Here is a 27,582-nt window from a genome sequence, read left to right on the forward strand (position 1 = left end):
GCTTTTTGAATGTTAAGTTTCAAGCCAGCCTTTTCACTCTCCTCTTTCACTTTCATCAAGAGGCTGTTTAGTTCCTCTTTGCTTTCTGCCATTAGAGTGGTATCATCCGCATATCTGAGGTTGCTGATATTTCTCCCTGCAATCTTTTTTTTTTTTTTTAATTCTAAAAACACCCAGTGTGATTATGGTACTCTGTACTGTGCTTAGGCTTGAGTTCATATTCCTTAACTCATATTCCTTGGCAGGTAAGGCTTTTTCATACCTTGGTCTTTTTTTTTTTTTAATTTTTAAAATTAATTTATTTTTTAATTGAAGGATAATTGCTTTACAGAATTTTGTTGTTTTCTGTCAAACATCAACATGAATCAGTCATAGGTATACATTATGTCCCGTCCCTCCCTGCAATCTTGATTCTAGCTTATGATTCATCCAGCCTAGCATTTCGCATATAAGTTAAATAAGGGTGACAATATACAACCTTGTTGTATTCTTTTCCCGGTTTTGAACTAGTCAGTTATTCCATTTCCAGTTCTGTTGCTTCTTGAGCTGTATACAGGTCTCTCAAGAGACAAGTAAAGTGGTCTGGTAATCCCTACTCTTTAAGAATTTTCCAGTTTGCTGTGATCCACACAGTCAAAGACTTTCATGTAGCCAATGAAGCAGAAATAGATGTTTTTCTGGAATCCCCTTGCTTTCTCTATGATCCAGTGAACGTTGGCAATTTGATCTCTAGTTAGTTCCTCTGCCTTTTTTTAAAAAAAATGATTAATTTATTTTAATTGGAGGCTAATTACAATATTGTAGTGGTTTTCGACACACGTTGACATGAAGCAGCCACGGGTATACATGTGTTCCCCATCCTGAACCCCTCTCCCACCTCCCTCCCCATCCCATCCCTCAGGGTCATACCAGTGCACCAGCCCTGAGCACCCTGTCTTATGCATCGAACCTGGACTGGCAATCTGTTTCACATATGATAATATACATGTTTCAGTGCTATTCTCTCAAATCATTCCCCATCCCTCTGCTTTTTCTAAACTCAGCTTGTACATCTAAAGTTCTTGGTTTACGTACTGCTGAAGTCTAGCTTGAAGGAGTTTGAGCATAACCTTAACTAGCATGGGGGCTTCCCTGGGGGCTCAGTTGGTAAAGAATCTGCCTGCAATGCAGGAGACCTGGGTTTGACTCCTGGGTCAGAAAGATCTGCTGGAGAAGGGATAGGATACCCACTCCAGTATTCTGGCCTGGAGAATTCCTGGGTCTTTTCCTGGGTTGAAGAGTCAGACAGACTGAGCGACTTTCACTTTTTCACTTTAAATAGCATATGAAATGAGTGCATTGTATGGTAATTTGAACATTCCTTATCATTGCCTTTCTTTGGGATTGGAATGAAAACAGACCTTTTCCATGCCTGTGGCCACTGCTGAGTTTTCCAAATTTGTTGACATATTGAGTGCAGCACTTTAACAGCATCATTTTAAGGATTTTTAAATAGTTCAGCTAGAATTCCATCACCTCCACTAGTTTTGTTTGTCATAATGTTTCCTAAGGCCCACTTGACTTCACATTCCAGGATGTCTGGCTCTAGGTGAGTGACCACACCATTATGGTTACCTGGGTCCTTAAGACCTTTTTGTATAGTTCTTCTGTGTATCCTTACCATTTCTTCTTAACCTCTTCTTGTTAGGTCCTTACTGTTTCTGTTCTTCATCGTGCCCATCCTTGCATGAACTGTTCCACTGGTATCTCCAATTTTCTTGAAGAGATCTCTAGTCTTTCCCATTCTATTGTTTCCCTCTATTGCTTTGCATTGTTCATTGAAGAAGGCCTTCTTATCTCTCCTTGCTATTCTCCAGAACTCTGCATTCAGTTGGATATATCTTTCCCCTTCTCCCTTTGTTTTCACTTCTCTTTTTTCCTCAGCTATTTGTAAGGCGTCCTCCAACAATCACTTTGCCTTCTTGCTGTTTTTTCTTTCTTCACACTTCTATTTCTTTGGGATAATTTTGGTCACTGCCTCCTATACAATGTTATGAACCCATGTCCATAGTTCTTCAGGCACTCTACCAGATCTAATTCCTTGAATCTATTCATCACCTCCGCTATATAATCGTAAGGGATTTAAGTCCTACCTGAATGGCCTAGTGGTCATTTTCCCTAATTCCTTCAATTTAAGCCTGAATTTTGCAATAAGGAGTTGATGATCTGAGGTCTTGTCTTGTTGACTGTATAGAGCTTCTCCATCTTTGGCTGCAAAGACTATAATCAATTTGATTTCAGTATTGACCATTTGGTGATATCCACGTGTAGAGTCGTCTTTTGTGTTGCTGGAAGAGGGTGTTTGCTATGACCGATGTGTTCTCTTGACAATACTCTGTTAGCCTTTGCCCTGCTTCATTCTGTACTCCAAGGCCAAATTTGCCTGTTATTCCAGGTATATCTTGACTTCATTCTTTTGGATTCCAATCCCCTATGATGAAAAGGACGTCTGGTTTTTTTTGGTGTTAGTTCTAGAGGGTCTTGTAGGTCTTCATAGATAGAACTGGTTAACTTCAGCTTCTTCATCATCAGTGTTTGGGGCATAAACCTGGACTGCTTTTCACTTTCTGCCATTAGATGTTGATGTTGAATGGTTTGCCTTGGAAATGAACTGAGATCATTCTGTCATTTTTGAGACTGCACCCAAGTACTGCATTTCAGACTCTCTGGTTGACTGTGAGAGCTACTCCATTTCTTCTAAAGGATTCTTACCTACAGTAATAGATACCATGATCACCTGAATTAAATTCACCTGTTTCTGTCCACTTTTGTTCACTGATTCCTAAGATGTCTCTCTTCGCTCTTGCCATCTCCTGCTCGATCATGTCCAATTCACCTTGATTCATGGCCCTAACATTCCAGGTTCCTATGCAATATTGTTGTCTACAGCAACAGACTTTACTTTCACCACCAGACACGTCCACAACTGAGCATCGCTTCTGCTCGGACCCAGCCGCTTCATTCTTTCTGGATCTATTAGTAATTGCCCTCCGTTCTTCCCTAGTAGAACGCTGGACATCTTACGACCTGAGGGGCTCATCTTCCAGTGTCACATATTTTGCCTTCTCATACTGTTCACGGGGTTCTCACGACAAGAATATGGGAGTTGTTTGCCATTCCCTCCTCTGGTGGACCACGTTTTGTCAGAACTTTTCACTATGACCCATCTGTCTTGGATGGCCTTGCACAGCACACCTCATAGTTTCATTGAGTTATGCAAGCCCCTTCACCACAACAAGGCTGTGATCCATGAAGGGGATCCCAAGAGAAGACACCTGGGCAAGTGACAGCCTTTCCTCAGGATAATTCTGGTTTTGCTCTAATTCAGATAAATGGAAAAAAGACTTTGCTTAATATACCAGGTACTTAGAAAAATCAATAAGGTTTCAATTTTAAAAATAAACTGAAAACAAAATTTCCCCAAAGAGTTAGTTTCAAAGTTGAATACTGTTTCAAAAATCTGGTTTTACCCTGCCATCAAAAAGAAAACATCATTAATTTGCCAATACCTGTTGCTTTTTCTCCATGTGGCCATAACCTTGGGAACTATCCTGCTACTCCTTACCAGATATGCGCTAAGACACCTTCAGACATACAGTGAATCCATGTTTTGGCTGATTCTTCCTCCAGAGAGGCCAGAGGATGTTTTCCCCTTGTTGCAAACTGAAAAGTCAGGGCCAAGTAGGAACAAAACATAAACCAGGGACGAGGATGAGTGTAATGCCCTTCTGCAGCAAGTCACATAACTTACTTGTTGAGAGCTGAAATGTCTTCTTCACCACATAGTTTTGTATAGTAACCATGATTCTATTTATGGGTTATTTTCGAATGGCATCTTAAGTTGTGTTTTATACACTCATACAGACTAATTGCACATTAAACATCTAAGAACACACTGAGCTTCTAAATAAATTATATCCCTCCTTTCCATGGTTCTTTTGGACTATCTCTTGTTTTCTCTCTTTGTTAAGAAACATAAGCACCAGAAATATTTCCCATTTAGTCTGTAGTTTAAGAAAATGTAACTGCATGAGTCCAGTGATGACAAATGGCAACTGACACTGGGGTTCAGGTCGCAGAGCCAAGAGGGAGCGGAGTCCCTCTGGTGATTCCATGCCCTGTCAAACGGGACAGCCTCTCCCATCTCCAGCTGTCTATGCCAGGCAATAAGGCAGACCTGGCGTTGTCACATCTCCCGGGGTTTTTTAAGTCAAGAATTTGGATCTTTTATGGTAAAATTCCTCGGTTTGTAAATACTGGCAATACATTCAAGAAAAAATTCAAGATTATGAGGATCAACTGAAGTATGTCCATGGCCTGAATGCAGGCAGCAGTGTAAACTCTGTCTTACACTGGCAGATACGTTGGCTACAGAGGACATGGCCTGTATTCCCAGAATTTGTTGCAGAAAAGGATGTATGAATATGCTGGTGTGGGGTGGCTTTAGGTCCTTTCCTAAAGAGCTGCCCAGCAGGCTGTTGGGTCCTCAACAGACAGAAATAAATGCAGATTCTGAGAGTCCCAGGAGCTACACCAGGAGTGAGTGACAAGGCTCTGGCGAATGCACTGCTCACATCAGGGGACTTCCAAGGGAGAGGTCCCCAGCTGGAGGGGTCTGCAAAACATCTACAAGAGACCCCACGAGAGTCAGCTTTACACACTGGCCAGTCCAGGGAGTGCCCACACTATCTTATGTCTTCTCTGCTCATCCTCTCTCTCCCTTCCTTTCCAGTTCCACAGAGGTTCAAAATCACAGCTGGCAACTGGCGTACAAGTGGAAAGAGGAGGACAAACAGGGTGCAGACCCGTCCTGGGTCAGCATCACTGCTTCTAAACCCTTCGCTGGGAGGGGAGTCGCTGCGGCTCTGAATGAGCTGAAAGCTATGCTATTACGTAAGGCGGGACACTAATTTTGGAATTGGTGACTCAATACGACCATGGGATTTCTATTACCTCAGAGGTACCAAAAAATTCTCTGGACCTCCCACGCTGAAAACATCTTAACGGGACACAGAGAGACCAATGAAAGTGGCTGTGATTAACCCCTGATGTTTCCCGCATGCTCAACATACTGGTTGCACTAACTTAAGTAAATACAGCTATTCAGAGGTTCACATGACCGAAGTGTGGGAAGGGCCCGGGTGCAGGGTTTCAGAGACGACCAAAAGTGACTGGAATGCCAGCATACCTCCCTCGGTCAGCTTCACTCTCCCCACTAGCTTAGTCAGGATACAAATTCTCAACTCTGTTTCCTCTTAGGGAGACTCTTGGGTTCTGTTTGGGTTCTCCTTTCCTGTGCTGTGGTCTGGAAATCTTGTCTAGGCCATTGGCTCAGGCAGTTATAGGGTTTATCTCATTTATTTCCCTTCTTTCAAATCCAGGGTCCTGTGCCATCTATAGTTCAGTGTCTGAAAGAACTCTTCTTTCCCATATAGTTTGTCTACTTTTCAGTTGTTTCTCCTTTTTTTCACTTTTTCTTATCTGGTCTAGACTTCACCATGCTTAACTGTTCAGTTTAGCCTGTCCCAATGATCTTCCCATTATACCCATACCAAATCTCTCTGCCCAACCCTTTCTCCTGAGCTCCAGACTTGGGCATCCAGCTGACATCTCTACTTTGATACCTATAGTGACCTGAAACTCAGGCTGCCTCACAGAGTTCATTTTCACCACCTGCACACATGCAAAGCCTCCTCCTGTATGCCCTGCCTTAATGAATGGTACCACTTTTCACCCAGAATATCTTACTGTATACAAACGTGTTCCTGAAGTAGCATATGAGTTCAGCTTATACAATGGAAATGCTATTTTGAGTGCACCAACTCTTCAGGGAAAATTCACCTCTGGGGAAGCTGGCAGTGAAGCCCAGTTCTCACTGGCAGTCAACTGATGCCAAATCTGCAGCAAGAATGGAAGATCCTGGGACTCTCAAGTCATCAGACACAGCACATGCTGATGTACATACACAGCTGAAGGTCCTCTCTCGCAGGTGTCAGAGCAGCAATACCACAGCTGCACAGTGAAGGAGACGTGTTTAGTCTGGAACTTTGGGCTGCCTGCCCCAGCCAGGCTGGAGAGCCTGGCATTATAAAAACCCCTAACCAAGGAGTGCATGTGTGTCCCTTGCCTGGCTCCAGGTGTGTAGTGGCACAAACGATGCACGTCTCTATTCTTCTCTTCCTGCACCTGTACCAGGTCAGACTTGTGAATGCATAAAGTGCCTGTTCAAATGCTTCAAGCCTTGAAATTTCAAAGCAGTAAGTTGATGTTCTGAACTCATATAAAGTCCTAGAAGGTTCAGAAATCGGACATAGACAAAAGGAGGCCATGCACTAAAGTGTGTATGTACCTAATAATGTCTATCAGGCAAAATTAAAAGAATTACATGGAGAACGACACAACGGGTCTCCTGTCTTCATAATGGGAAACTCACAGACCACTGAAAAACCAGGCTCACACAGTCAGTGAGAAAGCAGATGATCTGAACAGAACAATGAATAAATAGATTTGAACTAGCTGAAAAACAGAGTACCTTACCCCTGACAAGTGGAGAACGCAATTCTCTTCAAGCATATTTGGAAACTATGAAAACTGACCACCTGAGAGGCATAAATGCCAAGATAAAAATTAATAAATGCTGAAACAAGCTCAAGTTTTTAACTTGAAAACTTAAAAATATTTTTGTTTTATAGCAATTTGAAATTTTAATACATTCCATACCACTTTGTATTTTATTTTATCATAATTGTGTAATGTAAAGGAAATTAAAAATGTTTTCATAATTCCCTGTCTAAATAACCCTGAGTCCCCTCCTGCTTATCTTAGCAGGGGGTCCAGATAGTATCAGCTTCTACTTATGCTCTCATGTATAAGTGGCTGGGGTATTGACTACATAGTAACATCCTCTTCAAAGATGAAGGCGGGGGAGCTCCCTGAAACAAAGTGTCCTGTTCTAGCCCCATTCTCAAGCCACTGAGCCCCAAAATGGACTTTCAAGGAAAACAGGTGCACAATTGTGAGCCAATTGTGTGAATGGCCCTTTCAGTTCCTAGTGGCCCACCTCCTCTGATCACTGTAAAAAGCCACCACAAATTCCCATGCACAGTCACTGTGCTTTGAAAACAAAGCAGATGCTTAGGCTGATGACAACAGTGAATATTCCCCAGGAAGGCCAGCTTAAGGAATATTACTGAAGTAGATGAAGTTTAGTATAAAGGATAAAAACATGGCCTTGATTCTATCAGAAAACTACAGCACTTCATATTAGAATGCACAAAAGTTAGAAAAGCAGGATAGGCCATTGGGCAAGAAAAGTCCAAGTACATAAGAGAAGAACTCTGCTGCCAGATCTTTTTTCAAGGGGGTCTTTGGCTCCAGTCTCTGAGCTATGATGAATTGCTAAGTGCAAAGAGTATAGGGGTAAATGGAATGAGGACCTATCCTAACTAAAATAGATCCCTCTTTTCTAAAGAAAAAGCACTGTACAGCCTCCAATAAACGTCACAGGCTATATTAAACATAAGTAATGTATGTCCTGGCTTGGGTGGAGGAGGAAGTTGGCAACAGTTGCAAATGGACTGTGGGACACGCCAGACAAAGGGATGAACTGAGGGAATCTGTATTTATTGAGCATCTACTGTGAATTCACACTGCTTTCAGAACTTTCACCTGCACTCTCAGTTTAACTCTTACAACTCCTACGAGGTGGGTATTTTCTGCATTTTACAGAGGAGGGAACAGAGTCTTGGAGACGAGAAATAACATGTTCAGGATCCCCAGCCAGTACATGGACCAGCTGGGGTGTTGTTGAACCAACCCAGGTTTGACTTTGCAGCTTCTTGTCTTTACATTATGCTACACCGACTCTCTGAGGAAATAAGAAAAGCAGACCCTCCTATTAGGAGAGCTGCCATGAGAGCAATTATCTACTTCTACCTCCCAACTCCTGGCTCCAGGGTGGTGTCAGAAGGCCTAGCCACGCCCACACATGAACCCTGGGAGTCCCACAGAGGCCCAAGAGGGGCTGGCCAAAGTGCAAACAGCTCCCACATTAAGCCAGGAAAATAAATCATAATGCAGGATGAATTAATCAAAGACAAACTAAAATAGGAAAAGCAGTTATATAAAATAAACACAGAAAGAATTCACTGACCTGGACTAAATTAACTGACCCAGTAAAGTAAGGTTCACCAACTGAAGCCCAATCTCAAATGGGTGCACACTGGCGTGGGGGAGGGCAGAGGCCTAGCGAGCAGGTCCTGATAGGATGAAGCCCTCAGTGCCTGTGCGCCCTCCACCCAAGCAGCCTGGGGCCTCCACTGGCAGGTAGAAGCCCCATCGCAACACAGGCTGAGAGGCCGTGCACCAACTCTCCTCTGTCCTGGGAAGGAAAGCAGATGTCTAGAGCTGAGCAGACAGTAAATTCAATTCTATTCATGATACCAAGTATGCCCAGACCACGCCAGGGCATGTTGTGCTAAGCGGCAAGATTATGAGTGACAGCATGTCAAAAGGGCAGCTGGGACAGGAAACAGAAAACAATGGCTCACTCTGCGGTTTGTATCCGAAGCTTCATGGCGCTTACTATCTAGTGTATGTGTGGGTGTGTATGTGTTAGTTGCTCAGTTATGTCTAACTCTTTACCACCCCATGGACTGTAGCCCTCCAGGCTCCCCTGTCCATGGAATTCTCCAGGCAAGAATACTAGAATGGGTTGCCATTCCCTTGTCCAGAGGATCTTCCCAACCCAAGAATCAAACCAGGGGCCTCCTGCATTGGAGGCAGATTCTTTACCATCTGAGCCACCAGGGAAGCCCCATCCATTGGTGAATATTTACAAATAATCACTAAGCACAGATACAGTCCTTCTCTCCAAACAAAAATAATTTTATCTTTCCCAGTTTTAGGAATAACACAGTTCGGTTCAGTTCAGTCGCTCAGTCACGTCCGATTCTTTGGGACCCCACAAACCGCAGCACGCCATGCCTCCCTGTCCATCACCAACTCCCGGAGTTCACTCAGACTCACAAGCTAACTATAAAAATCCAAATGAAAAAAAACTTAAAAATAACGAAGTAAGAACCACTCAAAACTCCCATTATCTAAAGCTATTTGCTGCAAACATTTTGGTATCTTCCCAGAAATCTCTTCTCACAAATATACATGTAAATATGCATATATAATTTTACTTTCATGTACCTTTGATATACATGCTGTTTGTCCCTATTTTGTTCACTCAACAATACCCTCAACATCTTCTACTTCAATAAAAATAAAATTGCACCATCATTTCTAATGGCTACACAGTATTCCACTGTACGGACCTGCCATTGGACATTGGACAATGTCCTATTATGTCATAAATAATGTTTCTATGTTTCTAATCTTCCTTCCTCCAATAAATATTTCCTGAGCACCTATTATGTGCTGGGTACTGTTCCAAGTTCCAGGGATACAGTCATGAACAAGAAAGGCAAGGTCACATGAAGCCTACCTGTTAGTTGGGGGGCGTGGATAACTAAATAAGGTAAATAAGTAAATAATTTGAAGGAAGGTAAATAAGCAGGTGATTTGAAGGAAGGATGACAGCTAAGAAGCAGTAAAGGCATATCTGCTTAGAGAAAGGTTGGAGATCAAGAGAGTAGACTAGATAAAGTGTTCTGGGAGAGCCTTCCTGCAGAGGTGATATTTAAACAGAGATTTGAGACAATTATACAAAGTGAAAGATAAAAGCAATTCTAAGCAGAAGAAAGGGCTTCTCTTGTAGCTCAGTCAGTAAAGAATCTGCCTGCAGTGCAGGAGACCCGGGTTCGATCCCTGGGGTGGGAAGATCCCCTGGGAGAAGGAAATGGCAACCTACTCCAGTATCCTTGCCTGAAAAATCTCATGGACAAGAGGAGCCTGGTGGGCTGCAGTCCATGGAGTCACAAAGAGTCGGTCACGACTGAGCAACTAACACTTACTTACTTGCTTAAGCGGAAGAAAAGTGAGTACAAAGACCCTGGGTCAGGAAGGAATCTGGCATATTCATGGAATGGCAGGAATGCCCATGTGGCTTGAGGGCAGTGAGGGGACAAATGAACAAAATTGAAAGTGTTGAGATAATTAGAAATTGGAGTAGGACACTGTAGTTAATGGCGTTTGGACCTGGAGAGATTTCAGGTGGAACAAGACATGATCTGATCCACATTTATAAAAGATGACTCTGACTACAACATAGAGAATGGACCACTGGGAGGCCCCGTGAGCACAGAGAGGCCAGTTAAGAGAATGCATAAGCAACCTGTGGTACATATACACAATGGACTATTACTCAGCCATTAAAAAGAATACGTTTGAATCCGTTTTAACGAGGTGGATGAAACTGGAGCCGATTATACAGAGTGAAGCAAGCCAGAAAGAAAAACACCAACACAATGTACCAACACATATATATGGAATTTAGAAAGATGGTAATGATAACCCTGTATGCGAGACAGCAAAAGAGACACAGATGTATAGAACAGACTTTCGGACTCTGTGGGAGAGGGAGAGGGTGGGATATTTTGGGAGAATGGCATTGAAACATGTATACTATCATGTAAGAAACAAATCGCCAGTCTAGGTTCGATACAGGATACAGGATGCTTGGGGCTGGTGCACTGGGATGACCCAGAGAGATGATATGGGGAGGGAGGTGGAAGGGAGGTTCAGGATTGGGAACTCATGTACACCCGTGGCGGATTCATGTCAGTGTATGGTAAAACCAAAACAGTATTGTAAAGTAAAATAAAAAATAATTAAAAAAAAAAAAAGAGAGATGTTTACTTGTCTAAGGGGGGAGAAGATGGTACCTTGGACAGTGATGCTCGAAAGAAGGACATACCATGAAGACAGAAAAAGTAGGAAAGGGTGAGGAAGAGGAAAAATCAAGGTGATCACGAGGCTTGTAGCCTGAATAGTTTGGTAGGTGAGGAAGAAAATATGGGGGACAAACAGGTTTTAGCATACAGACCCTGCACATTTCATCATATGTATACATAAGCATTTTATTTCACGGGGGTTGGTACCATGATTTGTTTTCCATTTTTAAAAAATGTTTGACTTTCAATTATTCATTGCTGCTGCTGCTGCTAAGTCGCTTCAGTCGTGTCCGACTCTGTGCGACCCCATAGACGGCAGCCCACTAGGCTCCTCTGTCTCTGGGATTCTCCAGGCAAGAATACTGGAGTGAGGTGCCATTGCCTTCTCCAATGCATGAAAGTGAAAAGTGAAAGTGAAGACGCTCAGTCGTGTCTGACTCTTAGCGACCCCATGGACTGCAGCCTACCAGGCTCCTCCGTCCATGGAATTTTCCTAGTATACAGAAATATAATTAATTTTTCGCATTCTGATTTTGCATCCTGTTATCTTACTAAACTCAGTTATTAGTTCTAGCAGTTTTTAAAAACAGATTCCTTGGGATTTTCTATGTAGGAAACCATGAAGAGGGTTGCTTTAATTTCTTCTTTTCCCATCTGCATTCTTTTTCATTCTTTTTCTTCTCAGTGTACTGGCTAGGACTTTCAGGAGTGGTTCTTGATCTTAGGCTGAGAGCAGTTTTACCATAAAGTATGAGGTTTGCTGTAGGCTTTTTGTAGATGCCCTATATCAGAGTAAAAAAGTTCCCTTCTAAGTTTTCTGAGAATTTTTATCGTGAGTAGGTGCAGAATTTTATCAGATGCTTTTTCTTTGTCAATTGACATGACTATGTATTTTTCTTCTTTAGACAGTTAATATGGTAGATTACACTGATTGACTTTTGAATGTTGAACCAGCCTTCCATTCCCAGGATAAACCCTACTTGGGCACCTATTTTGGGAAGTGTAAGCCATTAGTTCTTCAAACATTTCTTCTCTACTGCACTCTTTCTCTCCTTCTGGGGCTCCAGGGACACAGACTGTAAACCTTCCAGCACTGTCCCATAAGTTACTGAGACACCGTTCAACTTCTTTGACATTTTTTCTTCTATTGTTCAGATTGGATAGTTTCTACTGCTTTATTTTCAAGTTTACTGATTCTTTGCTTATCATCTCCATTTTGTGATTGAGCCTATTCAGCAGAGTTTTTAAATTTTAAATTGTTGTATTTTTTCTTTAATCTCCATTTGGTTATATATACAAGTGTTTTTCTTTTTCCGCTAACACTTTCTATCTAAATTCATGTCAACAGTGGGTATCCTTACTTTGGAGAGCATTTTTTTTTTAAACAGTTTACTTACAAGATTACCAGTTTATTATGAAAGGATTCAACTCAGGAACAGCCAGATGGAAGAGATGGAGAAAGGCGGCCAGGAGCATTTGTATAAATGCCACTTTAAATCTGTCAGATTATTCCAACATCTGTGTCATCCTAGCATCAGCATCCATTGATTGTCTCTCCCAGGCAAGTTGAGATTTTCCTGGTTCTTCATATGATAATTAATTTTAGATTGTGTCTTACATATTTTGAATATTATGTTGTGAAGCGTCTTTAAATCTTCTTTAAATTCAGGTCTGATTTAAATGCAGTGGAGAATGCTGATATTTTTGTTTCACCAGACAATCAACCAAGTTGGATTTCGGTGGCAAGTTCTGACCAGCCTTCTGTGAGCTGTGGTTTCAATGCCAGTTCTATTTTCAAAGCCTGTTCAGGTATGTCCTCTGTGTGCACTACCCAGTGTCCAGTCTGGTCCATCCCCTAGTTCTGTTCTCTGAGTCTTTGGTGTGTTGGCTGGAATCAGACGAACACATGCACAGCTCAGGGTTAGCCCAGAAGTTCACATACAACATTATGGAGTTGCTTTCCTGAACTCCCTTTCTGCCATCCCCTCGTACTTTCCAGTTTATTGGGCCTCCCCTTCCTGGTCCTCTGGCCCCAAAGCTGGGGTTTTATTTACCACTTTCTGCCACTGCCAGAAACTGTACCCAAATCTGGAACCAAGCAGCAAGAAGGCTGAGAGAGAAAAGACAACTGGATTTTCTCCCACCCTCTTGGGATTACATAGAGGAAGTATTGATCAAAGAAGAATATTTCCTTTCTTCGGTTTTAGGTGCTTGAAGGCCCCACTGCTATTACTGGGCACTGCCATCATCACCACTCAGGGGACTGCCTGGGGATTAAGGCATGAGAAAACAGAAAAAATGACCTTTGGGATGTCCCCCTCTGTCTGAGCCTTAGAGCGCCTTTCCCAACCACAGCCATAACTAGAGGTCTTCTGGAATTCTCTCCAGTTGTGCCCTGATGTCTACTCTGTGCTCAGGTTTTGGGATGCCTTGAGTCCATGACATAGGATACCAGAGGAAAAATGAGAAACCCACTGCCAGTGTGGTAGTGCTTCTAATCCTAGTTTTTTCCTCCCATCTGTCTACTACTGTTTATATTCCAGAGTCTTTCAAATAGCTGCTAAATGTCCAGGCCTTTAGCTGCTTTCAGTGACAGAGATAGATTCTTACACATGTATTTTATACACATATTCTGGTGTATATATATGTAACTATCTATTTATGCAGGGAATATATTTCCTAGGGGAGGAAATGCCAGGTCATGGGTATGTATATATTCAGATTTAGCTAGACACTACCACAGTTTTTTCCAAAGTGATTGTGATCAACTTACCCACTGACAGCAGAGACTCAGAGTTTCTACTGCATCAAATCCTTACCAACATTTTATCAGGCTTTTCAAGTGTCCCTATTTTGGTAGATGTGCAGTGGTATCTCAGTTCAGTTCAGTTCAGTCACTCAGTCATGTTCGACTCTTTGCGACCTCACGGACTGCAGCACACCAGGCCTCCCTGTCCATCACCAACTCCCGGAGTTTACTCAAACTCATGCCCATTGAGTCGGTGATGCCATCCAACCATATCCTCTGTTGTCCCCTTCTCCTCCCACCTTCAATCTTTCCCAGCATCAGGGTCTTTTCAAATGAGTCAGTTCTTCACATCAGGTGACCAAAGTATTAGAGTTTCAGCTTCAACATTGGAAGGACTGAATATTCAGTCCTTCCAATGAATATTCAGGACTGATTTCCTTTAGGATAGACTGGCTGGATCTCCTTGCAGTCCAAGGGACTCTCAAGAGTCTTCTCCAACACCACAGTTCAAAAACATCAATTTTTCAGCGCTTGGCTTTCTTTATAGTCCAACTCTCACATCTATACATGACTACTGGAAAAACCATAGCCTTGATTAGATGGACCCTTGTTGGCAAAGTAATGTCTCTGCTTTTTTAATATGCTGTCTAGGTTGGTCATAACTTTCTTTCCAAGGAGTAAGCGTCTTTTAATTTCATGGCTGCAGTCACCATCTGCAGTGATTTTGGAGCCCCCGAAAATATAGTCTGCCACTGTTCCCACTGTTTCCCCAATCTATTTGCCATGAAGTGATGGGACTGGATGCCATGATCTTAGTTTTCTGAATGTTGAGCTTTAAGCCAACTTTTTCACTCTCCTCTTTCACTTTCATCAAGAGGCTCTTTAGTTCTTCTTCACTTTCTGCCATAAGGGTGGTGTCATCTGCATATCTGAGGTTACTGATATTTCTCCCAGCAATCTTGATTCCAGCTTGTGCTTGAAATGCTAATTTGCATTTCCCTAGGTACTAATACAATTGAAGACCTTTTCATTGGGTTATTAACCATCTGGATTCCTCTTTTGAGAAGGGCCTATTTGGGTGTTTTGCTTGTTTCTACACAGGGTTGCTTCTTTATTCACATTGATCTTTTTAGCTCTTTATTCTGGAAACAAGCCCTTTGTTGGCTATTTATGTTATAGACATTTTTTTTTTCACTCTGTCTTTTCACTCTCTTAATGGTATCTTTTGATTAACAGATGTTTTACTTTGTAATAAAGTTGTAATGTAGTAAATTGTAATAAATGTAATAAAATTGATTCACAACTTTATGCCTATTTCAAAACTCTTTCTATCTGTCCATTCTGTCTTAAAGCATTTCAGTGGAGTATCAAGTATCAAGGTATGAGAACAGCAAGATGGCAAGGCAGAGAGTATAGGATCTAGGGTTAGACAGATATGAGTGGCCTTGGACAGGGTACTTTGACTCTTGAGTATTAGGTTTCTTTATCTATAATTAAAGATGTACTTACTATCCACCTTGCAAGAAGTGTGTAAAGCACTTGGCTTTGGTGTTTTTAGCGCTGGCACACAGTAGGCCCTCAGTAAACAGTGGTAGCTGAGATTATATTCTCTGATTGTCCTTCCCCTCATCCACATTGCTACAGTGGCCTGAACCTCATGGATGCATTGTGAAACATCAATCTATTGCAGTCAACCACAGCAAAATGGGTTAATTGCCTTTAACAGACCAGCAAAGTCTCCCTGTTACTCACAGGCAGCACCTATGGTACAAGGACCACCATCTTCAAGTAAAAATTAAGACCCGATGCATGGAGATGCTCTCCTCATGAGGTAAAGTCATTCTGGGGCTCCCATACGGATGCAATGGCAGCAAGTTGAAGAATCAGTATCTTCCCTTTCTGTTCACTGCCAGCAGCAGAGTGCTGTGGGGCAGGCAGACAGCCTGAGATAGGAGAGAGCTGGGCTCCACTAAGACTGGGTGATCTGAGTCAAAGTGGTGGGTGTGCCGATTTCTGCGCCCTGCACTGTCGACACAGGGAAGCATGCGAGTGCTTCAGCATGTGTGCACGGTGCTGTGCCCCGACACACAGGAGGTGTACACCCAGGAGGTGTGTATTTGAGTTATATGGGGTGTGCCTGTGAACCTGCAATAGGGTGTGTGTCCTCAGGAAGCTGTGATGCCCTCACCAGCCCAGTATGTTCCTGGAGACCCTGATGGTCCACTGCTCCTGCGTGCCCAGAGCTTGGTGTCTTTCAGCGGCCTCTGCCCATCTCTCTCTGCAACAGGATGTGTGCACAGGAAACAGACATCTTTTCTATGACCCTGGACCACCCTGAATGAGGAGGGAGCATCTACTGCAGACTCTTCGCTGCACACGTTTAAAGCAACTGGCAAAGTCCTCTGGATGCTGCATCCCACTGCTGTTTCCCAGACCACAGGTCCCTAGAAAAGCTTCTTGAGACCTTCCCACAATATCGAGATATTCCAGTGCCCTCCCCAACATCCCCTCCCCGACCTCATTAGGCTCCACTTCAACTGTGGCCTGTGCTGAGAGCAGAAAGGATGACAGAGGGGGAGGGATTGGTACCTGAGCCTAGTGTTTGTCCCGCGGAGTCAAAGGAAAGAACCACTGAATCTGCAACACAAGAGGACAAGTTCATTTCTTTCTCCTTCTTACAGTAAAAACAAAACAAAAACAAACAAAAAAAGCAAGCTCTCACTGGCATTGCCCAAACCCTCTCCCAAGGAAAGGTCAACAGGACTGGAATCAGCTGCACAGACAGCCTCCACAGGTCCATCCCACCCATCCGCTGGGCCAGGAGGCCCTGCCGAGCCCAGCCCCAGCTTCCTGCCACTGGGAGGAACATCTCAGGGCAGAGACATGCTCCAAATTCTTCAGAAGCATTTCCTGCCAAATTAGGGGACAAATTTACTTCTTTTTCCTTTGCACAGTGGAAATAAAATTAAAGCAAAAGAAAATGTCTCTCCTGCATCTGGTTAAAGGCACCAACATTTTCCTTTGATTTACTTTCTTTTCCTATTATTATATCCAATTGTTTATTATTTCCTCCCCCAAAAGGCATCAAGTGACTTATAGGAATTTACAGTATACACTGGAATTTTAAAAATGAAGAAATCAAAGGAAGGAAAAATACTATATAGTCAGGGGAATGTTAGTGCACAAAATGCATGCCATGAGGACCTAACCAAACACTACAGGTTGACTCAAAGAAGTCTGAGCTCCCAAACAGCTAAATAAAGGAGAACATGAACAAGATTGAGGGCTCACAGTATATTCATTCACTCATTTATTCAACTATTCAGTAAATATTTATTGAGCATCTACTACATGCAAAATACTATACTATGCCTTTGCAATCCAGACACACACAAAAATGCATGATCTCTACCCTCACGGATCTGCCATCAGTCTAAGAGAAAAAACGTTACCCAACAAGAACTTATTCAACTGAAAACTGATGAAGTAAAAACAATAACAACAAAGAATATGGGAAAAGCACTAAAAGTTTGGAAGGGGAATATATATTGGTTAGGGAAGGCTTCCCTAAAGAAGTGACACCTGAACTGCAAGCTGATGGATATGCAGGATACGTAGAGGTTAAACCTGACAAGAAGGGAAGGGGCATTCCAGGCAGAGGGTGTCCTGTGTGGAGGAGACCTGAAGCAGGACTGGACAGGGTGCCTCAGAGCAACTAGAAGTAGAAAAGCAAATACTATATAGTGATCAGAAAGAAATTCCTCTTACAGGTCTTAATAAATGGAGATGCTGCACCATGTTGAAGACTGTTAACTTCTGCAACATTTCTATTATAAGATAAATAACTGAATCTTTTATGGCTGTTTCCTACAACAGGAGCCAATACAAATGATGGCATAAAGCCAACACACAGCTCAGTAAATGCAAATTATTAATACAAGGGACACCAAGACAATTTAAGGTCCAACATAACCCCAGAGACCCCAGACTCAAAAGGGATCATATTCAAAAGGCTCACTCACTACAAAGGAATGCTAGCTGGCTGCCTATAGGAACAGCATCTGCACCCCAGGGAGCATCCCACCCCAGCAGGGTCCTTCAGATCTCCAGGTATACATCATTTTCTTTGTACTGTACATGGAAATCTGACACAAGAGTTATCAAAACTGGAAGTTACATCTGTCCCACTGCAGGACTATAAGTGCCATAAAGACAGACACTATGGATGCTTTGTTCACTGATATGTTACCAGAATGAGACCTGGTGCGTGCTCAGTCACTTAGTCATGTCCAACTCTTTGCCATCGTATGGACTGTAGCCTACTAGGCTCCTCTGTCCATAGGAATTCTCCAGGCAAGAATCCTGCAGTTTCCCTGCTCTCCTCCAGGGGATCTTCCCTGACCCAGGGATTGAACCTCCATCTCTTATGTCTCCTGCATTGGCAGGCAGGTTCTTTACCACTAGCGCCACCTTTGCCTTTTGTGTATATCTGCCTATCCTTCTTTTGCTGGGAGTGTTCCGATAGCCCCCTTATCCACACTTTTAACCTCCAACTTAGCCTACTTCCATCATCTTTTATACTGCTGCATGACTTTTCTAAAAAGTATACCTGACTACCACTTTGCTCTTGGTTAAAATGCTTCAGTGGCTTTCTCTAGTCTGAAAGATAAAGTTCAAGCTCTGACCTTCAAGGTCTTTACCATTCTGGCTCATTTATGACCTGTAATATACCCCATGTTCCAGATATGCTAAACTGTTTCTATTTTTCCAAAGAGATCTTCACCTTCATGTTTTCAGACATCTGACATACTGTTTTCTCTGCCCGCCTGCATAGAAAATCTCCCACTTTTCTATTAAGACCCAGAGAGATCATCTCCCCCTCTTAAAGCCTTCTCTGGTCAGTTCTGCCCCTTCAGGCCATCACTGCACTGCTATTATGACGTTTGTCACAGTACATTATAATCCTGTTTTCACTCTTGCTCTTCTCTCATTAAACTGCACGTCCCCTGAGGACAAGGACTGTCTATTCATTTTGAGGCTTTGATGTCAAGTGCACTGACTGACACACAGAAAGTGGTCAACATGCTCATTAAACAAAGGAATAAACCAGTAAATGTCTTCGCTTCCTTTCAAAGGTGATGTTATCTGAGTGATATTTCACAAACTGGTGTGGGGAGAGATCTATTCTGCACAGAGATTCTCGAATATTCAATTCAAGTCAACCTTGAAATGTCCTTGTAGCAGAAAGATTCAGAGGTTCAAGCCCAGCCTCATCCTTGGAAGATGAAAGCATTCCCACGAAGCAGTGCAGGGGGAATAAGGAAAGGGCCCCAGGCGCTTTCTAGGTGAGGGATCACAGTCGCCTGGAGGAGATTAGCAAAGCCTTTCTGAGAAGCTGACTGCACAGATGAGCAACAGTAACACCATCTCAAATTTTTATTGCAGTCGACAAGTATTTTTCCAATTGCAATTTACCATCTTTGTACACACAAGCAGTTCTGAAATAATCTCTTTCAAAGTTTTCAATCTTTTTCTAAAAGAAAAAAAGGCTACACGTTAACTAAAAGACTAAAACTTTAAGAGTAAAAGGAAAAAAAAAAGAAACCTAAATGTGAACAATGGTTGTCTCTGGGTGAAAGAATTATAGATGACATTTATTCCTGCAGTTGTGAAAAATTTCTATAGTGAACTTGTATTATCAGAGGGAAAAAAAGTTAGGAAAAAACTTTCTAATCCAGCTCTAGGATTTTAACCCCTAACTCATTGGTACCAAATGCAAAAGGATGGCAGGTTCTTGATCGCCTTCCTGATTCACTATATGTGCTGACAAGCTATTTGGCTTTTCCCTTTTCTTACAATGCATAACACTTAACTATACCTCAGTAACCTCAATTCCTAAATAGACCAGCTTTGAAAAAATTCTTTTCTTCTTCCTTCCTTCTCACAAATATTATCAGTGGCCTATTATGTGCCAGGCCTGGTGATACCAGAGATATGAGCTGGTCTATCTAATCTATCCTACCTGATCTACCGTATCCAGCAGATAGGAGCTTTCCCTTCTAGCCAAGGAAGCAGAGATGTTAATCGGCACTTAGAAGTAAAGCATGATAAGGATGAGCAAGAAGCAAGCACCAAACAGATAACAGTCTTACTAGAAAGAAAGAGTCAGAGTTTTTGTAAATATTATTTCCAGTGGTGGTGGACTGCTCCTAAGAGCGTGTGTCTTTAAACGGCAGAAGATGCAAGTGAGAGGGCAGAGATAGATCATGTTTTGTGTAACTTGGATGGATATTGCTTTGAGCATTTAAGGCAGAGATTTGGGAATCAGTTTGGCCATTCATTTTTTTGTGTTTATTCTGAAGGATATAAGATCATTTGAGCTATGAACCACTTTGACAGCTAAAGGGAAAATTCAGTATTCAACAAATTGAAAAGTTTGTTTTGCAAGAAGCAGAGCAAGAATATCCAGACTTCTCCCTCTCAGGCTAACAAATATGTCATTTTTATTTCAAGCAGCCCGGGCTCCAGCTGTTCCTGGCTCTGAGGCCAGAGGCAGCCATGTGGTGTGCTACACAAGTGACCAAACAGAATTCCAGACCAAAGCACAACAGAACATCGCTACACATGACTTTGTTCAGTGAGGAAACCTAGAATTGACTAGAAACCTTTTATTATGGTCAGATGCTTCCTGTGTCTGGTTTCTGAAGTGGATAAAAAGAATATAAAGAGAGGACAGAGAACAGGGCCCAGTCTTTCCAGTCATTGGAGAGGCTTCCAAAAATCATATTATGGGGTGAATAAGCTATGTTTTGGGTACTACCTGTCATGGCACACACTCAACACATATATTCTGCTAGCCACCATAGGCATGCCCCAGAGATGGAAGAATGAGTGGGGAAAAAACTGTTCTGTCAGGTAGCTTACAACCTAACAGGTAAAATAAAAACATATATAAAGCTAAGCATTATATAGTTAACAATACCATACTGTATACCTGAAGTTTCCTGAGACAGTAGATATTAAATGTTATCATCACACACATACATGCAAAAAGGTAACTATGTGAGGTGATGGATGTGCTAACCAGCATTATTGTAGTAATCGTTTCACATTATATACATCTTTCAAACAATCACATTGTACGCCTTAAACTTACACAACGCTATTTGTCAATAATAACTCAATAAAGCTGAGACATTATTTTGCTGACAAAGATCCATCTAGTCAAAGCTATGGATGTAGTCATGTATGGGTGTGAGAGCTGGACTATAAAGAAGGCTGAGTGCTGAAGAATTGATGCTTTTGAACTGTGGTGTTGGAGAAGACTCTTGAGAGTCCCTTGGACTGCAAGGAGATCAAACCTGTCCACCCTAAAGGAAATCAACCCTGAATATTCACTGGAAGGACAAATACTGAAGCTGAAGCTCCAATACGTTGGACGCCCCTAATACTGGGAAAGATTGAAGGCAGGAAGAGAAAGGGATGACAGAGGATGAGATGGCTGGATGGCATCACTGACTCAATGGACATGAGTCTGAACAAGCTCCAGGAGATGGTCTGGGAGGAGGCCTGGTGTGCTGCAGTCCATGGGGTCGCAAAGAGTCAGACACAACTGAGTGACTGACCTGAAACTGAAAGCTGAAGGGGGGAAGCTAAGTATAATGTATAGGTATGGAAATTAAGGGGGCTATTTCATTGTTCATTAATTCAACATATTAATTAAGCAACTACGATATACCAGACTTAGGGATACAATGGCAAAGAAGAACAAAAATGCTCCTGTTCTCAAGGAATCTATATTTCAATCAGGGAGACTGAAAAAAAACAGTAAATAAATGAACAAAATAATTTCTGACAGGGATAAGTGGCATGAAGAATATCCAATGATGTAACAGTGATCACAGGTGGAAGTACAGGCAATGCTGGATTGGGTACTTTGGGAAGACTTCTCTGAGGAGGCGACACATGACTGAGGCTGGAAGGAAGGAATCCACCAAGAAAAGACCAAAGGAAAAAGAGTTCCAGGTGGAAGGAAAGCAAGTACAGCAATCTTGGTGCATTTAAGAAACAGAGAGAAGGCCAGTGTTGCTGGAACACAGAGCATGAAGAACACAAGGCGGGTGTGACATGGGGTCAGAGAGGAAGACAGGAGGCAAATCTGTAGGAACCCTTATGTAAGAGGCCATAGTGAGACATCTGTACTGTATTTCAATAGCAGGGAGAAGCCCCCGCTTAAAACTAGGGGAGAAACTGATCTGACTTATATTCTTAAACATAAATGTTCACTGCTATGCAGGAACTAAACTGACCATTCTGGCCACACAGTAAAAGGTAGACTGGAGAGAGAGAAAGAGAGACTGAAGGCCAGAAGACGGGTAGAAAAGAACACAACATTCGAGATGAGAAATGGGGGTGGCCTGAACCAAGGCAGTGGCAACAAGATTAAAAAACAAAAGCCAATGGATGCTAATAATGTTTAAAAGGGAACATTTCTAAGGCTAGTGACTTGTGGGACATGAGGAAGAGATTAGGAAGAAGGAGGATTACACAGATCTATATTCTGGGCTTGGGCATAGAGATGCTGCTCTTTGCTTAAATGGGAGTAGCCTGCATCTAAGCCACATGACCCTGCCTCTCCTCTGGTCAGACAACTGGACCACAGGTGAGCACCTGATCCACGAGAAGGCAATCCATAGACTGATCATCCATCTAAAATGCAGACAGGTTCTACCTTTTACAGACTTGAGTTGGGATGCACAGAGCTGGGGCTGTTGGCAGGAAATACAAGCAAACAAGCAAATAAGAACAGAGGCTGGGAGGCTATGGACTGGACTTGATGCTGGGCCTTAGGGGCCCATGTTAGTGGCAGAGCATCAATTCTTCAACAGTGAAGAGCCACAACCCTGTTGTTGAGGACAAGACACCAGAGCTGCCTTGGATCCAGAATATTCTTTCGGTGCAGTCAGCTATCCCATGCATCATCTTTCCATGAGACCTTGAGATTTAGCTTTTAGTTCCTAGGGACTTGGCCTATAACTGAGATTCTCATTTTCAAGTCTCTTGCTATCTTGGAGCTGTCTATAGTTTGAGTGGACTCACTTCCTTTACCTTCCAGCCTGCACGCTTTAATATCCTGGAGCGCTTTCTGCCTTCCCAATAACCTGCTACAAGCACAACTCATCCTAACAGTCTAAATCTCAGGAGAAGTAGAAGGCCCCACTTGGACACTGGGTATAATCTGTGTTTTCCAATCTAACTTCATGGAAGAGCTCTCAATTTTGGGTATTTACTGTTCCATCAGCAAAACTGATACTTCAACCTGTGTCTTATTCTACTCTCTCCACTGCTTAGATTCTGAGGAACTCTAACTCCTAGTCTGAGCCCCTCGATTTACTCCCTTTCAATCCTAACCCCAAACAAACATAACATGAGTTTTGAAGATTCCTGAGATACGTAGAGAAATGAGATTCCTGAAGACACATAGAGGGAAAAAAAAAAGCCTACGGACAGAAAGCGAAACACAAGCACTGATTTAGAAGAGTGTGGTATATGGAAGAGACATGAGTAAAATAATTAGAGATTGGAGTAGCAGGACAGAGGAAGCCAGAGGAGGTAAGAATTGTTGGTAAAAAGGAGTATCTAAATGTGGCAAAGAGGAGGAAGAAGCTGCTGAATGAAAAGAGACTGAAGAATCACTCACTGGGAAGGCATTTGTAACTTTAGTGGGACTGAACTATGAGTGGGTTAAGTGGAGGCTGTTGACTTAGTAGACTTATTTCAAGAAGTCTCTCCCTAGGTTTATGTCATTAATTTATCAAACATATACAGAGTTCTTCCAAACTCAAGAGACTGTATGGAAAGATTAGACAAGGTCCCTGACAGGAAAGAATTTATGAACCATCAGAAGGAGAATACAAAGATATAAATAACTATATTACAAGCCTCTAGAAAAGTTGCCCTTAGGAGTTAAGAGGCAAGAGGGAGAATTTTTTCTGGGAGAAACTGGGAAGACTTGAAGGAGAGGGTATTTGAGCTGGTGTGAAATAAACTCATGGGACAGGCTGTGCTGGTCATGTGAGAACACTGAAGGAGAAGCATTGAAGCATGGAAAGTAAGGGGTGTGTGGTTTCAGGAAGGTAAAATTGTACCTAAATAATATATTAGGGTTTCTTTTAGAAGGTAAAAATGCATGTAACTAAAAGAGAACTAGTCAATACAACCTGTTTAGACTTTCAAAAAAGGCTTTGACACATCAAAGACTATTTTTAAAAAGTGAGTCACCATGAAATTGCAGAAGAAATTGCTATGTCATCCAGGAGACAAAAGGCACTTGGCTGAGGATCAGGGGCAGGACACCCCCTGGGGCATCAGCACCCACAGGGAGACCAGGAAGTCTGAGAGTAGCTAGATTTATACTACCAACTGCTCTCTAAGAGGGTGGGGAAAGGGGGAAAGGGCGGCACCGCTTACAAACACCTGTTGGTGCAATAGAAGGTGGGTTGAAAATGGTATTAGGGTGTGTGTTAAGACTCAGAGTGAGATGCTAGGATGAAGTTTGGAACTTCAGGGACCTGGGAAAGTGTTAGTCGTGGTGCCCTAGAAATAGGAAAGAGCTGGGTTTAGTGCACAAACCATAGTTTGCTGAACCTTGATTTAGATTACAAATATACCTCGCTCCCTTCCAAACCCCTCCAAATGACAGAAAAGGTCATCTGTTTGTTATAAATCAGAAACACACAGGAACAGAGAATGGAGAGGAGACATCAGCAACAGAAGTTTTGGAAAGCAGATAAATAAGTGGAACTTACTTAGCAAAACTAGGAAAGGCAAATCCTACAGTAGTAGTGGGAAAAGCTGAAATATATCCTAAAATATACCACAGAACTCCCCAAAGGCTCAATCAATGGCAGCACCAGGTACCACTAGAAGTAGGAGAGATGATATTAAAAAGAAGGAACCTCCCTCTTAAGCATAGGCTGACAGCCATGACCACAGGCATCAGAAGAAAGTATCTAATATGATGATAGAGACCAAAACAAATGAAAAATAAATGCAATGTGGAAAAAGAGAAAACACATATGACAGGGAAAAAACTTTTTAAATCATTAAAATCCTCAGAGAGAAAATATTTTATTCAGGAAATAGATGCCATTTCTAAAAGGAAGGTCAGTTCAGTTCAGCTCAGTTGCTCAGGTGTGTCCGACTCTTTGCAACCCCATGAATCCCAGCACGCCAGGCCTCCCTGTCCATCACCAACTCCCAGAGTTCACTCAGACTCACGTCCATTGAGTCAGTGATGCCATCCAGCCATCTCATCCTCTGTCGTCCCCTTCTCCTCCTGCCCTCAATCCCTCCCAGCATCAGAGTCTTTTCCAATGAGTCAACACTTTACATGAGGTGGCCAAAATACTGGAGCTTCAGCTTTAGCATCATTCCTTCCAAAGAAATCCCAGGGCTGATCTCCTTCAGAATGGACTGGTTGGATCTCCTTGCAGTCCAAGGGACTCTCAAGAGTCTTCTCCAACACCACAGTTCAAAAGCATCTATTCTTCAATGCTCAGCCTTCTTCACAGTCCAGCTCTCACATCTATACATGACCACTGGAAAAACCATAGCCTTGACTAGACGGACCTTTGTTGGCAAAGTAATGTCTCTGCTTTTCAATATGCTATCTAGGTTGGTCATAACTTTTCTTCCAAGGAGTAAGCGTCTTTTAATTTCATGGCTGCAGTCACCATCTGCAGTGATTTTGGAGCCCCAAAATAAAGTCTGACACTGTTTCCCCTGTTTCCCCATCTATTTCCCACGAAGTGATGGGACCAGATGCCATGATCTTCGTTTTCTGAATGTTGAGCTTTAAGCCAACTTTTTCACTCTCCACTTTCACTTTCATCAAGAGGCTTTTTAGCTCCTCTTCACTTTCTGCCATAAGGGTGGTGTCATCTGCATATCTGAGGTTATTGATATTTCTCCCGGCAATCTTGATTCCATCTTGTGCTTCTTCCAGCCCAGCATTTCTCATGCTGTACTCTGCATAGAAGTTAAATAAGCAGGGTGACAATATACAGCCTTGATGTACTCCTTTTCCTGTTTGGAACCAGTCTGTCATTCCATGTCCAGTTCTATCTGTTGCCCCCTGACCTGCATACAGGTTTCTCAAGAGGCAGGTCAGGTGGTCTGGTATTCCCATCTCTTTCAGAATTTTCCACAGTTTATTGTAATCCATACAGTCAAAGGCTTTGGCATAGTCAATAAAACAGAAATAGATGTTTTAATGGAACTCTCTTGCTTTTGACGGCGCACAGAGCACAGCTGAGAGGAGCTACGCCACGTCCAAGGTCAGGGGCAGAAGCAGGGAGGACCCCATGCCGGAGGGGCGGCGGCCAAGAGGAGTTACCCCACGTCCGAGGTGAGGGGCAGCAACCGAGTGTGCCAGGCTGTGATAGTGCAGGAGCAGCCGAGAGGAGCTACCCCACTCCTGAGGCCAGGGGCGGTGGCCAGGAGAAGCTATCCCCCGCTCTAGGACAGGGGCAGCGGCCGGGAGGAGCTACCCCACATCCAAGGAGCGGGGGCTGCGCGGGCACAGGAGGGCCTAGAGGAGCTATTCCACGTTCAAGGTCGGGAGGGGCGGCGGTGAGGAGATACCCCTCGTCCAAGGTAAAAGAAAGGTACATTCAGTGAATTAAAACAAAAAATAACTCTTGGAAATTAAAACTATAATAGCAGAAATAGAAAGGATTAAAAAATAAGTCAAGGAAATGTAGTAAAAAAGACAAAGATAGAATGTGGGAGTAAAAATTTTTTGTTTTTTCTTGCTTGCTTAATTAGAGCACCAGTTTAGGAAACACAACAATTGAATTATGGAAGTTCTAACAAAAGGAAATATTTAATAGAAGGGAGAAGATATTCAAAGACATAAATAACATTTCCCCATAACCAAAGAACTTGAGTTTTTTAACCTAAAGGAGCCCTCTGAGTGTACAGCACAAAATAAAAATAGCCCTCCAACAAGTATGTCATCATGAAATTTCAGAACACTCAAATTTCCAGAGAGAATAACAGCAAAGAGATTTTATAAAAGTAATTTAAAAATCAGAGTGGCTTCAGATCTCTCAAGGAAAGCACTGAAATACAGAATACTGGAGTGGATTGCCATTTCCTCCTCAGCAGATCTTCCCAATGAAGAGATCGAACCCATGTCTCCTGTGTCTCCTGCATTAGCAGGCAAATTCTTTACCACTGTGCCACTTTGGTCTAACTCAATGAAACTAAGACATGCCCGTGGGGCCACCCAAGATGGGCGGGTCTTGGTGGAGAGGTCTGACAGAATGTGGTCCACTGGAGAAGGGAATGGCAAACCACTTCAGTATTCTTGCCTTGAGAACCCCATGAACAGTATGAAAAGGCAAAAAGATAGGATACTGAAAGAGGAACTCCCCAGGTCAGTAGGTACCCAATATGCTACTGGAGATCAGTGGAGAAATAACTTCAGAAAGAATGAAGTGATGGAGCCAAAGCAAAAACAATACCCTTATGATTATACAGTGGAAGTGAGAAATAGATTTAAGGGCCTAGATCTGATAGATAGAGTGCATGATGAACTATGGAATGAGGTTCGTGACATTGTACAGGAGACAGGGATCAAGACCATCCCCATGAAAAAGAAATGCAAAAAAGCAAAATGGCTGTCTGAGGAGGCTTTACAAATAGCTGTGAAAAGAAGAGAAGCAAAAAGCAAAGGAGAAAAGGAAAGATATAACCATCTGAATTCAGAGTTCCAAAGAATAGCAAGAAGAGATATCAAAGCCTTCTTCAGCGATCAATGCAAAGAAATAGAGGAAAAGAACAGAATGGGAAAGACTACAGATCTCTTCAAAAAAATTAGAGATACCAAGGGAACATTTCATGCAAAGATGGGCTCGATAAAGGACAGAAATGGTATGGACCTAACAG

General features: G+C 42.6%; 1 protein-coding gene across 8 annotated transcripts in view; it reads right to left on the bottom strand.

Annotated features, from left to right (window-relative positions):
• The window catches only part of ST3GAL3 (ST3 beta-galactoside alpha-2,3-sialyltransferase 3), a 195,290-nt gene that overhangs the window by 104,167 nt on the left and 63,541 nt on the right, over window positions 1-27,582 (bottom strand). For 5 of the 8 annotated variants that reach the window (XM_068965259.1, XM_068965256.1, XM_068965254.1 and 2 more), the window contains one exon: window positions 16,219-16,266. The exons of the other annotated variants lie outside the window; for them this stretch is intronic. In XM_068965259.1, coding sequence (XP_068821360.1) covers window positions 16,219-16,266 — 48 coding nt within the window. The remainder of the gene's footprint in view (window positions 1-16,218; window positions 16,267-27,582) is intronic. 8 annotated transcript variants of the gene reach the window in all.

The sequence above is a fragment of the Capricornis sumatraensis genome, chromosome 2 (assembly GCF_032405125.1).
Source record: "Capricornis sumatraensis isolate serow.1 chromosome 2, serow.2, whole genome shotgun sequence".
Classification (NCBI taxonomy): Eukaryota; Metazoa; Chordata; class Mammalia; order Artiodactyla; family Bovidae; genus Capricornis; species Capricornis sumatraensis.